Source organism: Panthera uncia, assembly GCF_023721935.1.
Source record: "Panthera uncia isolate 11264 chromosome A1 unlocalized genomic scaffold, Puncia_PCG_1.0 HiC_scaffold_17, whole genome shotgun sequence".
In the NCBI taxonomy this organism is placed as follows: domain Eukaryota; kingdom Metazoa; phylum Chordata; class Mammalia; order Carnivora; family Felidae; genus Panthera; species Panthera uncia.
Window position 1 is genome coordinate 87,041,583 of NW_026057577.1, and position 15,141 is coordinate 87,056,723.

General features: G+C 48.3%; 1 protein-coding gene and 1 long non-coding RNA gene across 3 annotated transcripts in view; one reads left to right on the forward strand and one right to left on the reverse strand.

Annotated features, from left to right (window-relative positions):
* LOC125934382 (uncharacterized) overlaps nucleotides 1-15,141 on the forward strand; it is a 365,655-nt gene that overhangs the window by 114,090 nt on the left and 236,424 nt on the right. The gene's annotated exons all lie outside the window — the stretch shown is intronic.
* MCC (MCC regulator of WNT signaling pathway) overlaps nucleotides 1-15,141 on the reverse strand; it is a 267,902-nt gene that overhangs the window by 4,453 nt on the left and 248,308 nt on the right. Inside the window, exons 15-16 of the mRNA XM_049647726.1 lie at nucleotides 14,394-14,494; nucleotides 692-814 (exon numbers count right to left, since the gene is read on the reverse strand). Coding sequence (XP_049503683.1) covers nucleotides 692-814; nucleotides 14,394-14,494 — 224 coding nt within the window. The remainder of the gene's footprint in view (nucleotides 1-691; nucleotides 815-14,393; nucleotides 14,495-15,141) is intronic.

Below are 15,141 nucleotides of genomic sequence, written 5' to 3' on the forward strand. Positions count from 1 at the left end.
ATGTAAATTTATTTTATTTTCTTGTAAATGAATAAAAAGTTACAGACATTTGTCTCGGTTTTAGTTTCTAAAGTGAGATTTATCAATAAATATTTTGAAAACAAAGTTCTTTGAGTTCCTCAAGTTTTGTGAACATAAAGGGGTCCTGAGCCCAAAAAGTTTGAGACTGCTGCCTTAGAGCAGTACTCTGTAAAGTGTTCCACCAGATATTAAGTGTTGCTCAAATAGGGGTGCCTGGCTGGCTCTGTTGGTAGAGTGAGCGTCTCCATCTTGGAGTCGTGAGTTCAAGCCCCACGTCAGGGGCAGAGTTTACTTAAGACAAATAAATACAAAACAAATGCTCAAGAAAGGTTCTGTAGCCAATTTTGTTTGGAAGACGTTGGCTTAAACACAAACATATCTTTTCATTGTAGGACTTCTCAGAACCTTTACTGTGTTAGTTGTTAAGGGGACCACAGTGTGCTGTATTTCCCAAACATGTGGCCCAAGGACAGGCCTTTACTGAGTATTTCTTAGTCATCTATGTAACATACATAACACTATGTAATGCTCTAGGGAAGACCAGGCTGGGGGAGTGGGGGAGGGCAGGTGAGGACTTTTCATTCCAGTACTGGTTTCCAGTAATTATGGAGCTGCCCTCCCTGGTGTGGGAGTCCAGGCACCCTTGAGAATCCACAAATGGAGACTTTACCTGTTGGCTCGCTTTAGGTCATTCACGAACTCTGCTGATTGCTGGTGTCGGATTTCACTGCTCTTGGTGAGTCTTTCCAAGGCGCTCACCAGCTCTTGCACTCTGGCCTTTAACTTCTTTTCTCTGTATCAAAGGAGAGACAGAGCACGCCTTGAGTAACTTGACATGATGGGGGTGGTGGCTATTACCCTGCAAGTGGTGGCAGAGAGGAAGGTTTAGCTTGTAAAGTCAAAAGGCAGGTATGAAGAGGAAGTTACTAGAGGGCTCAAGAGTTCACCTTCCGCTCAGCAGAACCAGAACATCTCAGCACTGCTTTCTTTAATGAGAAGAGCCCCTTAGAGATCTCAGCTCTCCGTCTTGTGTCACAAAGGAATAAGGCGGGAGGTTGTAGCCTTCCAGCTATGGGAAGTAAGCCAGTCTAGAAGTTTCTGCTTGGGCATACCAAATGCTCAGCCACAAGTACAGCTTGACCACAAAACCTTATCTGGGGCCCACACTCCTCTTTTCCAAGTGTGCTGAAGCATCTCTTGAATCACCCTGATTTGAGTACAAAACCTCTGGTCTGGGCTGCCTACCCTGGACAAGTCCCTTGTACTTGTGAAATCAACATGTACTACTTTTGCAGAAACACAAAAAGCAGTACTGATGGAGTGGAAATCAATATTCTCATTTTAAAGGTCCTTGTTCCCCCTTTAAAGTACTTAAATTAGATTTGCACTTTGAAAACCCCCTGCCCCATGGTTTCAAGTTCCTTGGGCTCTTTCCTGCTAGAGGAACTCAAAGTAATTGACTTAGGGTTCAGTTATGGGAGGTTTCTGGTGTCCAATGTGCATATTGCCTTCCTGTGATTTCCTCAAGAGCGTGAGACCTGGGCAGGGAAGCATTAATGAGACCTTCCCTCAAGAGGCACAGTGTTACCACATAGTCCTAAGTGTCACATGCAGCACCATCTGATATGGTTTATTTGAATTCACTCACCAGGTTCCCCCATTAGCGTGTAGGCTCTACGGTGGCAAAGACCTTACTCAAATATACTCTGGTGGTACCCAGCACCATGCCTGGGTGACAGCTTCTCCGGGACAAAAGTTGTTAAAATAGCTTCATAACAACTCACTGAAGGTATCAGATTCCTTGGAGCATAATGAGAAACCAGGATTTACAGAAGAAATTCCTCTAAAAATGATGCATGAGTGGATGACAAATGTACATGAGCACAACTGTTCTGTAAGACAATTTGGAAGCATGTAGCAAAATAAAAAGTGAACATACTCCTTGAGTAGACAACCTGATTTCAAGGAATTATTCTTACAGCACATGTAGGTGCCTAAAGACACATGAGATTACAGCTGGACTCACTTCAGTACTGGTTACAACAGCTAAGAATGGGGACCAACCAGGGGACTGGCTAAGTTCATCAAGGTATACTGGTTCTATTGAAATGCCCTGCAACTATTTGTTAAAAATGCAGATCATCGTGCACTGGCATGGAAAGGTATCTGATATATCATCAAGTGAAAAGGACAAGTTCTACTGGATGCCAGTTTTGCAAAGACAACTAAAAATCTGAGCGAGAACGGCTCAGACACTAACAACTACCAGACCAGACACTCTTAACAGACCAGAGAGCTACCCACCACTCAACAACAGGTAACTCCCAGAAGGGGTGACTGAAGGCTCTCATGTTCTACTTTACTCACTTCTGCATTGCTTAAAGTTTTTGTAACTTTTTGTATGCTTTTTGTAAAGTGTGTGAGAACCAGTCTCAGTGGTAACGCTTCCTGTAGGAGGGCTGTGGGAGGGTGCACAGATGGGCTAGCCCTTCCTGGCTTTTCAAATATCTTTTACGTTTCTGCCTCCAGTTACTCTAAGCGCAAGTCGGGCTTTCCGACAAGCTCACTAATGAAAGAACTGCGACACAAAAATCTAGGCTTGCTTTTGTGAGGATGGAGGGGGAAAGATCTTTTTAAAGGAAACCTAACAACCAGCCCTAAATCCCGATGACTACTCAGTGAATCCTCTCACCCACCCTAAGGGAACTGGAGCCAGGGCGGCTGCAGAGCAATTCCTGAGGAATGTGAGTGTCTTAGGGGCCTTAGCAGCCCCCAGGAGATCTCAGATCTGGTTGCATTTACTACTGTAATGCAGAGAGCGGACCATTTTCTAGCAGAAGTGAGAAGTGTCATGGAGGGTGGTGACAGGCAGCCCTCTGTCAGCTGAGGCAATGTGAGGACAACAGGAAAGATTTCTCCCTCTTCCTTCTGGCTATTAAGAATGGGGAAGGAGTTATTTGTCCTACATTTTTTGTTACTGTTCCTATTCTTTTGTCTTTTGTTCTAAAGTTGATGAACAGTGTAAAGGGGAAAAAAAATCATGAAGTGAATTTAAAATGTCACCATGAACTCAATAAACTCAAAACAAAAAAACTGCCCAGAGCGATACCCTTTCCCACCCCAATTCCATCCACACCCCTGCCCCACCAGCCTAGAGAATATGGAAATCCCAGGCTCACCACAAAACAAAGGGTTCCTTTGCCCCAATACCCAGGCCCCTGGGGGACCGGAGGGAATTTTTCCGGACCTGGCAGGCTTTTCAGGACCAGGAAGACAGAGGAGAGGCCCTGCCCAACCCTGGGGGGCAGGGGCACACTGGGAGCTGCGAGTTGCCTCTAAGAACTCCCTGGGCCTCAGGAAGGAGATGAGAGTGCACCTGTTTGTACAGATCCCAGGACAGAACCAGGATGCTGATTTATTTACTGATACAAAGATGAGGCCAAATTTCAAACCTAAACCTAAAACATGGGTTACTTTACCTGTTTTCATTTGAGTGAGGCAGACACCTGTCATACGAGTCATGGTTCCAAGTGTCACTCGTCGACTGAAATACTAAACCACTTTGAAGTGACCATGAAAGAGGACTTTACCTCCATTTTGACCTTAGTCTGCACTTTCCAATTAAGTTTTTCTTTCCATTTTATCTCTGAACCCAGGCAAAAGACGTGCAGGCAAAGCATCCCCTGATGGGAACCGAAACTATCCCCTTAAGCAATGACTACCCTGACCCAGCAAAACCCTGCACGCACCCCCTGACCTCTGTCCCACATTTTCCCTACATAAACCTAGAAGTATCTTCAGCACTTGGAGGCAGTATTTAAGCCAACAGTTCACGTCTTCCCGGTGTTGGCCTCACTCAAGTAAATTCCCTTCTTGTGTCACTACCACTCACCTCTCTGCCTTTGGATTTTGTCAGTGGTGAGTGGCCAAACTTGGTCTGTGTGACCCCCAGCACAGGTGCTCTTGCACCCCTGTGCCCCAGCTACAACTCTACATCCACACCACCAGTACGGCAGCACTAGCCACCGCAGCCATCTGAGCACCTGAAGCATGGCTGGTCCAAACCCAGATATGCTGCAAGTGTAAATACACACCAAAATGTCAAGACTTGATGTGGGAAAAAAAAGAAAAAACGTAAAATATTTCAACAACTTTTAAAATATCCTGGGGTGCCTGGGTGGCTCAGTCGGTTAAGCGTCCAACTCTTGATTTTGGCTCAGGTCACGATCCCATGGTTCGTGGGATCTGTGAGCCTGCTTGGGATTCTCTGTTTCCCTATCCCTCCTCCCCTGCTTGCGTGCTCGAGCACGTGCATGCATTCTCTCTGTCTCTAAATAAACTTAAAAATAATAAAAATATTGGGGTGCCTGGGTGGCTTGGTCAGTTGAGCGTCCGACTTCGGCTCAGGTCATGATCTCATGGTTCGTGAGTTCAAGCCACACGTAGGGCTCTGTGCTGACAACTCGGAGCCTGGAGCCTGCTTCGGATTTTGTGTCTCCCTCTCTCTCTCTCTTAAAAATAAACATTGAAAAAAAATAAAAATATTGATTATATGTTAAAATGATATTTTAGATATATCGAGCTAAACATTTTACTAGAGTAAATTTCATCTTTTGTTTTTTCAAGTTTTAAACGTGGCTACTAATAAAGTTTAAATTGCCCACGTGACTTCCATTTGTGACCTGTGTTCTGTCACCAGGCGACCAGGGCACGTGCTTGCAGCACAGCACCAGGGGTCACCCTGGATTCCATGTCAGTAGGTTTGGGGTGAGGCCCAGGAGCACCCAGGTGATTCTAACTACCAAGCAAATTTACGAAATGGGTAAGGTTAAGTGTTCCTCACCAGATGTATGATGTACTTCACGCGGTCTCAGAAGGTTCTGGATCTGAATGTGATATGACATGCAGGGGGGCACACTTTCCTTAAGTCTACCACTTTCCTCAGTTTCTGGAAGTTCTTATTCCAGTCATTTTGGAACTTCAGTCATTCACATCCTGTTCCTTCTAGTTTCTGGTTCAAATTTTTCTTGGCCTTTAGCCGAGAAAGAATTTATAGTGTGTCTAGATAAGATAATGAGGCTAACACACCACTTTCTTGGCTCCACACAGAAAAGAAAGTAAACATTAAACACGACATGCTCCCTCTGCCCCTCCAATACGGTGTTTTCCGGAATGCCCAGAACAACATCATCCCTGCCTTCTTCCTGGTTTCCTGACTCAGGAACGCGAGCCTCCCCCGGCAGGTGAAAAGTCTCTCTTTTTTGGTAGCACTCTCACTGTGCAAGCCTGCGGCACCTGCCTGCACACACATTTCAGTCAAGGGCCCCCTGCTCCACCCAAAACGATGGTCCTTCCTGCTCCCCGAGGGTCCTGTGAGCCTCTCACCACAGAGCCAGGGGCGGTTTTTCTTTTCAATGTGAGCACCTGTAAGTGGCAGCACATGTGTGGTCCAGAGAGGGCCGCAGTGCCCGGGAGGAGGGGAGGGCTCACCAGCCACCAGGGAGGGGGTACGCTGTCTCCAAAACAAAAAGGCCGGTGGGCGCTATAATCACAAACCCAAACGTGGTGGGCGCGCCAGGGAAGCAACAGGGCGAGAGGCTGTGAGGCCGTCAGGAGACCTTCCGCAAGGCTGCGATCAGACCAAACCGCGGGGAACTGCAGCCACACGGCCTGCAGTCTCTGGGTAATTGCTCGTTATACACAATTACTCAATAGCGAGAATCGTCTGCGTATGTGGTTCCTCTCTCCCTCCCCTTCCACTTGTGAACCCCAACAGGCTTCCTCTCCACTGCCACTACTCGTCAGGTCACCCAGGACCTCAGCTGCCTACCCCTTCCCCTCTTCCTGGTGCACGCACACCTTCATCCTTCACTCGGGAGCCCTGAGCCCACTCGGCCTTCCACCGTGTGGTCCCAGCCGTCCCTCCCTGTTCCGCACAGACTCCTCTTTCACTGCCCGACTCGAAATCCCCGAGTATTTAGGACTTGGGCCGTATTTTGCGTCCTACCCTTTCTTTCCTTGCCTCTCTCCATTCCCATTTACGTTCCTAAAAGTGACCTACATGCTGGAAGCTTCCAAGTTGTTATTTCCAGGCCCTTCCTTGGATCTCTGGACTTGTCTATTTGACATCTCTACTCAAAAGGCATCTATTTATCATGCCTGGAGCAGAACCTTCCAGATCATCGTTCCAATCCACCCTTCCTGCCCTGTCAGCAGACAGCAACACAGCCCAGCTGCAGTCACCAGTCTAGAATCAGCCCAACTCCTCCCTTTCCTTGTCCTCCACCTCCACTCAATGGCAATCCCCATCCACCAAGCCTTGTGAAAATTCTGCCCCACCGCCTAGAGGTCCAGGCTGCCCTCACTGCCGACCATGAGCGCCTCCTAACTGGGGTCTCTGCTTCACTTCTGCACCCTCTGGACTGGTCCTCACACAGCCGCTGGCTAATTCTTTAACAGGACAAATCAGATCATATTATTGTCCTTCAGTGCCTTCCACTTGCACTTAGAGTCAAGTCTGCGGTCTCACATTGATCTCAGAGGCCCTGCTTGACCCGACCTCTGCCTACCCAGTGTTGGGTATCACCCTCCACCTTGCAGCCTGGAATCCTCTCAGTTCCCAGCACACACTATGCTGTTTCCCACCACACAACCCTGTACTAGGTTCCCCCTGCTCGACATGTGCTTCTTCCACTTGGCTACCTTTCCTCTTTCTCATGTCAGCTTAAATGTCACCTCTTTGTGAAAGCCCACCTTGCCTACCCATCTAAACATACGTCCCAGAGGTATGCCGTCACAGTACCTTGTCATTTCCTCCATACTATTCATTGCAATCTGTATTTAATTAAAAAAACCCATCTCCATAGTGACTGTATCACCTCACTCTAGTTATTTCCCTCATGGTCATCATCAGAGTCTGTAACTACACTGACCTTTGAGAAAAGCCAGGCAGCGCTAACAGCAGTCTCTAAGTCCTTCACACAGATGGAATTATTTACTTCTCACAACGACCCTTGGCGGTCAGTGCTATTAGTACTCTTCTAGTTTTTCAGATGAGGAACTTGAGACCCACTTAAGCGACTTGCCAGTATGCCCGTGGAATTGGCATGTGTCCCACGGTCTGTGTGCAAGCCTGTGCTCTTCAGCATCTCGCTGTGGGTCACAAAGGGAGGCATGGGGTAGGGGGATAAAGACCTCTAGAGAAGAGCCCATGCCTGTGGCGCTGAGGATGAGGTGGCCCCAGGTAATGACGCTCTGCCGGTGTTAACGTTGGAGCGTGGCTACATTTTGCTGGGAGTGGCAGCAAGATGAGCATAACCATCTTTTCTGGCCCAGACTTTCCTGTGACCATGTTTCTTGCCCAGGAAGTGCAGCTATGTGTCCACAGGTGGGCCACTGCTTTTACCTGCGGCTGCAAGGCACTCTGCTTCTAGGAGATCTGGGGAAAGGCCTTTTATCTGGGCTCTGGGAGTGGAGGGGACGGAGAGGACGACAGAAATGAAAAGAAATGTCAGTTACCCAAGCTCTGCCCACCTCACGGGTGTGTGTGTGTTTGTGTGTGTGTGTGTGTGTGTGTGTGTGTGTGTGTGTGCGCGCGCGCGCGCGTGTGTGAGGTGAACATTGGTTTTTACCTATGCCCTTTGAGGCCCTGGCTCAGCAAGTTATTTACATGCTAATCAACTCATAGGTGCACTTTGTACCCCATTAACATCCTGCAGATCCACGTGTATCTACAGAATTCTAAGCACAACTTTTGTTATCTGATTGCTATTCTAAATCAGCCAAATACGAAGAATCAGCAGATACGAGTTTAATAAAATAGCACCGTTTAAAATAGTGGCCCTACTGACAAAATAGTGAAGATTCTGCTGCTGTTTTGCTCACGGGGGCTCCTGCTCTAAAAAGGACCACAGCTAATTCCCTCTTCATTTATTCTACTCTTTGTATGGCTCAAAGCCATTATTAATCCATAGCTGCTAATAACAGGGGTCAACTGGCGCCATCTTTTGTCCTTTCACGGACACGTGCTTCCTACAAGTCTGGAAGACTTCTAGAGCCGGGCACATTTTTGCAACTTGGACTTGGCTTTGAACTGAGAAGGCTCCTGGTCAGCACCTGTGGGGGCGTAGAGAAGAGCAGGTAGGTACACGGTGGAGGTGATAGGAAAGCTTCAGGAAGGTAAGTGTCCTACTGGAGGGGATGAGAGGTGGGGTCCACAGGTTGAGAGAGACAGGGGCATAAGGTGAAGAGGATGCTCCCGGGAAGATGATTGTCCAGATGAACCTGGACTACAGACTCTGTACAGGAGAAACACCTGAAAACGGGCTAGCAAGCTAATACACAGACGATCTCAGATGCCAAGACACTGAAGATGTCTGCAGAGCAACCTGATCGGAAGTGTGCTGCTCAAAGGCATGTTTGGTGGCAGAACGCAGGGTGAGCCTAACGGCAGAATGACCAATCAGGATGCTACTCCCAGAGTCCTGAGGAGTCGAGGGCTAACCTCAGGAGAAGACAATGCAAATGGTCAGGAATGGCTAGGATTTTAAGGGAAAGAACCACCTATGCTAACAGGAGGTAGAGAGAGAAACTTCAAAGTTGTAATCCTGGATCATTAGAAAAATATAATTTGTAATAAGTAAGAATTCTGAAGAAGAGGCCAATTTCAAAGTGCAGGAGCCAACAGATTACAATTTGTTTTGGACATGCCGTTGTTTGTTTTTTTTTTAATACTTTTGTTGTTGTTAAGTTAGTTAGAGAGAGCATGAGCACGCACGTGCAAGCCAGGGAAGGACAGAGAGGGAGAGAGAATCCCAAGCAGGCTCCATGCTGGCAGTGCAGAGCCCCACACAGGGCTCTATCTCACTAACTGAGATCACAACCTGAGCTGAGATCAAGAGTTGGACACTTAACTGACTGAGCCACACAGATGCCTCTGGACATGCTGTGTTTTGAGGCTCTAGCATTTTCTCTCTAGCAGAGAGAAATGAGGCTGAGAGAATTTAGGGACCATTTAGAAGGAACAAAGGCATCCGAGTTGAGGCCATATACCTGGGTGAGTAAGCCATGATCCCTGCCCAAAAGGGACTCTCCTTCTGCAAGGGGTGGCAGGTGAAACAGGGGGAGGGGAGGTTGGAACCAGGCACATGAGAAGCAGAGCAATTATGTGTTCTGTGATAGAAGCAAATTCAGGGCACAGGAACCAAAAAACACCAAACAGACCCATTTTATAGACAGGGTAGAGGCACAGTGACTTCAGTGCTTGGAGTATGGGGTTAGGTGATGTGAGGGCACGAGCAGCAGCAGGACTGAAGTCCCAGAGGCACAACAGAGAATAAGTGGTCTGGTGTGACTCAGGGTGGCGGTGGGGGTGGTGGTGCACATGATAGGAGGTGAGGGTGGAGAATCAGGCAGGGGTCAGATCACACTGGCTAAGGAATTTGGACACCGACGACTGTGAGTCACTGGAAGGTTTTAAGTAACCAGGAGAACTGGGTAGAATTCTAAAATGGCCCCCAAGATCACAGGCGTGAATAGACACCTTCAACACACCAGTGATTCAATCAAAACTAACCTAGGTGCTGCTGTGAGAGATTTTTGCAGATGTAATTAAGACCCCAAACAGCTGATCTTTTAAGATAAGAAGATTATTCTGGGTAGACCTGACCTAATTAGGTGAGCCCTCAAAAGGGGCCGGGCTCTTCCTGGAAAAGATTTAAAGCAGGAAAGGGATTTGATGAGTGGGGAGGTTCTCCTTGCGGACTTTCAGAATGGAAGTGCAGAAGGTATTTCAGAGGCCTCTAGGAGTCGAGTTATCACTGGCCAACAACCAGCAAGAAAATGCAAGGTGAGCCCTACAGCCACAAAGAGCTGACCTGCCAACAGGCAGAAGGAGTTGGAGGCAGATTCTTCCCGAGAGCCTCAGGAGAGCATGGCCCTAAGCGAGAGTAGCCGGTCATACTGTGCCTGGTATTTCTGACCCATGCACAACACGAGCTAATAAATGGGTGTGGTCTTAAACCACTAAGCTTGTGATCATTTGTTACATGGCAACAGAACGCTGATGCAGGGTAACCATCAGATTTGCATCTCACAAAGTCACTTGGTGAGGCCCAAAGACCCCCGCCCAACTCCGCTGCGGCATTCTCGAGCACACACACGTGCTCCAGAGTCTCCTTCCTTGGACCCATTCCTCACAGATCTGCTCCTGCACAGCACCCTTCTCCAGCCAGCTCTCCCGTTCTCAACCAACTCCAGTTTGAATGACTGGCCACCTTGCTTTCAAACATCTTTTCCTGGTTCTTGTGTCACTCCTGCAGGTAGGTGTGTCAAGGTCTGTCATCTGCAATTCTTTGCCTCCTGACTTGCACACACACTGGCAGGCCCACGGGCCAGAGAGAATAGGAGGGGTTCCCGCTCCATCTCGATGAACTCTGAGACATTGCCTCCTGCACCCACTCCTTCTTGCCAGCTCCACTCCCAATTGGGACACATCCAGGTCCCCCAGATCTGGTGTCTCATGACCACACCAGTCAGGTGGGGCCCACCTGCCCTAGATGTCTCCTCTCAGGGATCTGATATGCAGCTCTTCTCCAAACTGCAGTGGGCTCGTTACTCCTCAGAGAGAGAAAAGGATGTCTAAGTGCATCTCTGCTTGATGAGTCGGGCACATCTGGTCCCTGGACAGAGTGGCCACGGTCATGTGTGGATGACACCTTTAGGTGGCATTTTACAGAATGATCTGGCACATGTGCATGCACAGGTGGTAGATTCCAGTTCCCTACAGGGCTCAGCAGGGCCCCTCGGGGGCCTGGGACTAGATGCCCCCAGCAGGGTGGCTGGCTTCTGCAGGTGGCTGTGTCGGAGCCGGAGCCAGGTCCTGATCTCCCCAGGTGGGGTCTTGCCCTGCTTGGGGGCCTAGTGACAGGTGGATGTGCAATCGTCTGAGGTGGTCACCATGTCACAAGCCCCATTCTTGTTATCTAGCACTGAAGAGCACAGAATCCCTACCTTTTAACCAACAGAACCCAGGGTCTGTGCGTTTGAGGAAGTTTGCCCCCCGGACCCCAGCACTTCATTTGCCCTCAGCATCTGCTAGACAGGTGCACAGTCATGTACCAGAGGCACAGATGTTCCTCTCTGGCCAGACCATGCACACTACAGTGGGCAGAGTCTTCAAGTGAGCCCCTACATGTGAGCTCAGCTCACACTCATCTGTTAGCACTTCTGCCAGCACACGGCTGGGGTGGGGGGGTGGGCGGCAGCAGAGAAGGTAAAAGCACACAAATGTCCCACTGCCTCCCTGTGTGACCTTGGGAAACTACTCAGCCTTGCTCTGCTAGTCCCCAGCCCACCCCCATCACATGGAGAGCAATGCCTGCTCCTCGCTGCCTCCCAAGAATATGATGGAGATGAAACAGCCTCTCTTCTCAGCTGTGCTCAGGTCCCGAAGGCAGGCTACGCAAACACCATGTAAGTACAGAGAGTCATTTCTGAAAATACGTTCTCGACTGCATTTTTACAGTTCACTTCTTCGGTGGAAAGGTCATTCACTTCCATTTTACTAGGACCAAGAGCAAGAGAGGGATCTGAGAGGAAGAAGGGTTTCGTGGCACACAGCTTGTGTGGACCACAGCAAAAACAAGGTGCCCTGATAAGAAAACTTCTGTGCAAGACTGGAAACCTGGTCATCCAGATGGGGTTTTATGGTAATGCCAGTGCCAGTAAAGCACAGTGAATGTTCGTGCAAGTGGAGGGAACGAAATCAGACCAGATGGGAGTTACACAGTCAAAGTGTGATTGTCTGGAGTCTTGGTTTGATTCCAAACAGAAGGTTGGGAGAAGACCCAAGAGGGTGGAGGTTGGGTAGGGAAGGACTGACGGAGGCGGACACCCAGCGAGGTGGCTGGCAGGGAGACTTGCCTGGGGCAGTGACCTAGAACCAGCAAGGCACCTACATTCCTGAGAGGTTTCTCCTCAAAAAAAGACCGCTGCTTAGCCCGTCTCCCAAGCCCCTCTCTACCCCCGCTCTGTGCAGCCTGGATGCCTGGGCCCACAACTTTGTTGTTTGCAACCATCCTTCTTCCAAGGGAGAGATATTGCTGAAAATAGAGGGCAGATTCCCTCAGCTAACTTCCACCACTAGTTCGGCAGTGATTTAAGAGCTTCAAAGAAGATGTGAGCCTCCACTTGATTTTTAAAAATAAAAACACCCCCAAAACCTCAGCTCTCAGGTTATTCGTGTTATATACCCTCATGAAATGATTATTCCAGTTCCTAAGCTATATTTACAGTATAATGACGTTATTTTCCTTTTTCCTGTAGTCCTGTGGGTTCTTTCTTGGCTCCATCTATCTGGGTCTTGATTAGAAATCCATGCTAACCAACTTTCGGCTGGTGACTGGAAGCCTGTCGTGACTGACAGAACAAATGAAGTCTCTCTCTGTTTAGTCAGCAGAACCTGCATCCTCACTGTGCCAGCAAAGGCCTTGGGGCTTTGGGGAATGTGAAAAATTGAGAATACAATATCCAAATGGCTCCCAGTTGGAAGCAGGGAGTGGATTCGCATCCCATGTTTCTGGCACAGTCAAGTCATTAGGATTTGTTGTGGGCATTTTCCTTGGGCTGCTTTTCTCCTCCCGCCTCAAGCAAAGCAATTACAATTTCACCTCATGGCCAGAGGGGCTGGCAATGTGAAAACAGAGCCATTAAGGCTTGGAAGGGGAGACGAAATGGGACAGTGAGTAAATCAGGAGGGTAGTGAAGTTCCCCACAAGGCAGCCTTCCATCCCCCCCACGCCCCATGCTTGGAGGCCACACTGTAACATAAACAGCCCCAGCTGGGTCAGCACAGCAGCCTGAAAGTCTACTGTAGCCGTCCCCTCTGACCCCCAAGTCCCCCAGAAATGACAGGAAACCCATTTTTTAAAAGTCCTCAAGCATGTCAAGAAAGCAAGGAGTGCTCTTTGTATACCAGAAACCATGAGCAATCATAAAAAATGGAAGGCAAATTTTTTTCCTTATTGAAAAGGGAAACAACGCAAAATGCACAGAGAAAAAAAGCTGCTACAAAAGGAGGGAGGGGATTCTGAGGTGCTCCAACTGGAAGCGCCAGCCATCTGGACAGGAGGGGACCAGACAGTCGGGCCACATATGCAGCCAGACAGCTGTTCTCAGCCAGGAGAACAGGAAGCCCAGAAGTTGGGCTTGTGACCCCAGACGGAGAGTCGCAAAACTCCACTCTAAAAAGAACTTACGTGTGAGGAAACAGAGTTAATACAGCAGACAAAATAATGTCTTAGAATATGTCTAATAAATATCCTCAGATAGCCTCATCTTGTTAAAAAAGAGAGGATAGTTTTCATCACCCAAATAAAAAAAGAGATTATTGATTTCATCACCCAAATAGGAAAACTCAGTATGGAAGCCAGACACAATGGGTGTAGCTTAGAATCCATTTGTGAGCTGGAAAACTGAGTGGAAGAACCTCTTCGGAAGGGCTACGCGAGCTCCTGTGCACTTGACACTTGGTTTGAATTTGAGATGTGCTGTGAGTGTAAAATAGATACTATATTTGAAGACTTAGTGAAGAAAAAGGAAGAAGGAGAAGAGGAGGAGGAAAGAGAAGAGCAAGAAGAAGAAGAGGAGGAGGAGGAGGGGGAGGGAAAACTATCTTAATACATCTTTTAAAAAAATACTCTACATGTTGAAATATTTTGGATACACTAGGTTAAATAAAGTGGATTTATTGCTTTCTTTTTACTTTTGGACTGTGGCTACTAGAAAATGTTAAATTTCCTAGGTGGCTTGCATTCCACGCCTACTGGATAGCGCTGCAAAAGGATGGCGGGAATATGCAACGTTACGATCTGGGAGAGAGATCTGGAGGAGTCAGCACCCTCCTTACAGGAAGAGAGGAATAAGGGAGGGGTAGAAACACTGAAACAGTAGAGAAAAAAATGTCCAGGACTGAATAAATACACATATGAAGACTTCTTGAAAGAGCCAATGATGCTGAAAGGCAGTATTCCCCCTGATGATGCCTGTTTGATCATCACCATTTGACACTGTCCTGAAGATTCTAGTCAATACAACAGCACAACAAAAAAGCAAAGACATTTTCTACTTGCTGATGAAATGACTGCCTATATGCTGTCCCCTGCCACTCCCCTTTCCAGAGGCCTGGCACCAGCAGGGCTTCTCCATGTTGAGCCTCCAAGGCCTGGGTAAAAGTGGACATACCAGCACATACTCTTTCCCGGGCCAGTCTGTAATGACCCACAAAGAGCTGACATGAGCAGCCAAGAGAACTCAGAAGAAAGCCATTGCTTCCGGAATAAACTGCTCACCGGGGTCACGGGAAGGGTGCTTACCGACGGATGGCATTGGCAAACTCGGCAGCCAGATCACTGTCGCTACATGATGTCCTCAGTTCAGCCAGTGACAGAGCTGGGGAGGCGGCATCAGCACACTCCTGGGGGGAGGGGGGCAGGCAGTAAACACATTCTGGTTAGACCTGGAGTCAAGCCTGAGCACACACTGGAAGCACAAGGTAGCTCTGCCCCACTTCTTGGGACCTTTGTAGGTTGGCCGGTGGGCGAGGGGGACTCCCAGTGCTCTCTGAGCACTCCACACACATGTTCTCCCACTTAATCATCGTGGTGACCCTTTGAGGCAGATACAGTCATTATCCTCATTTACCAAGGAGAAAACTAAGGCACAGAGAAGTTATGTTGCCCCCAAGTAACCAGCTAGGACGTGGTGGAAGCAGCAAACCCAGGTCAGCTGGCTCTAGGTCTGTGCTCTTCACCACCGGGTTAAGCCTCTGGTTACTTGTAAAAGACAAGTGGGAAATACACCTGAGTTTCCTTGCTCCCCTTCCCCAACCCACTTCTTGGGAGAAAACCAATCTTCTCTAGATTTAGGGGCTTTACTGGGTTCAGTGTCATCACCTAGAAAACCCAGGAAAAAAGGAAGAAAACTTAAGTGCACCCTCCATGTTTGTCCTTTTTAATTTTTTTTTAAGTTTATTTATTTTGAGAGAAAGAAAGTACAAGTTGGGGAGGAACAGAGAGAGAGAGGGAGAGAGAGAACCCCAAGCAGGCTCTGCACTGTTAGCAC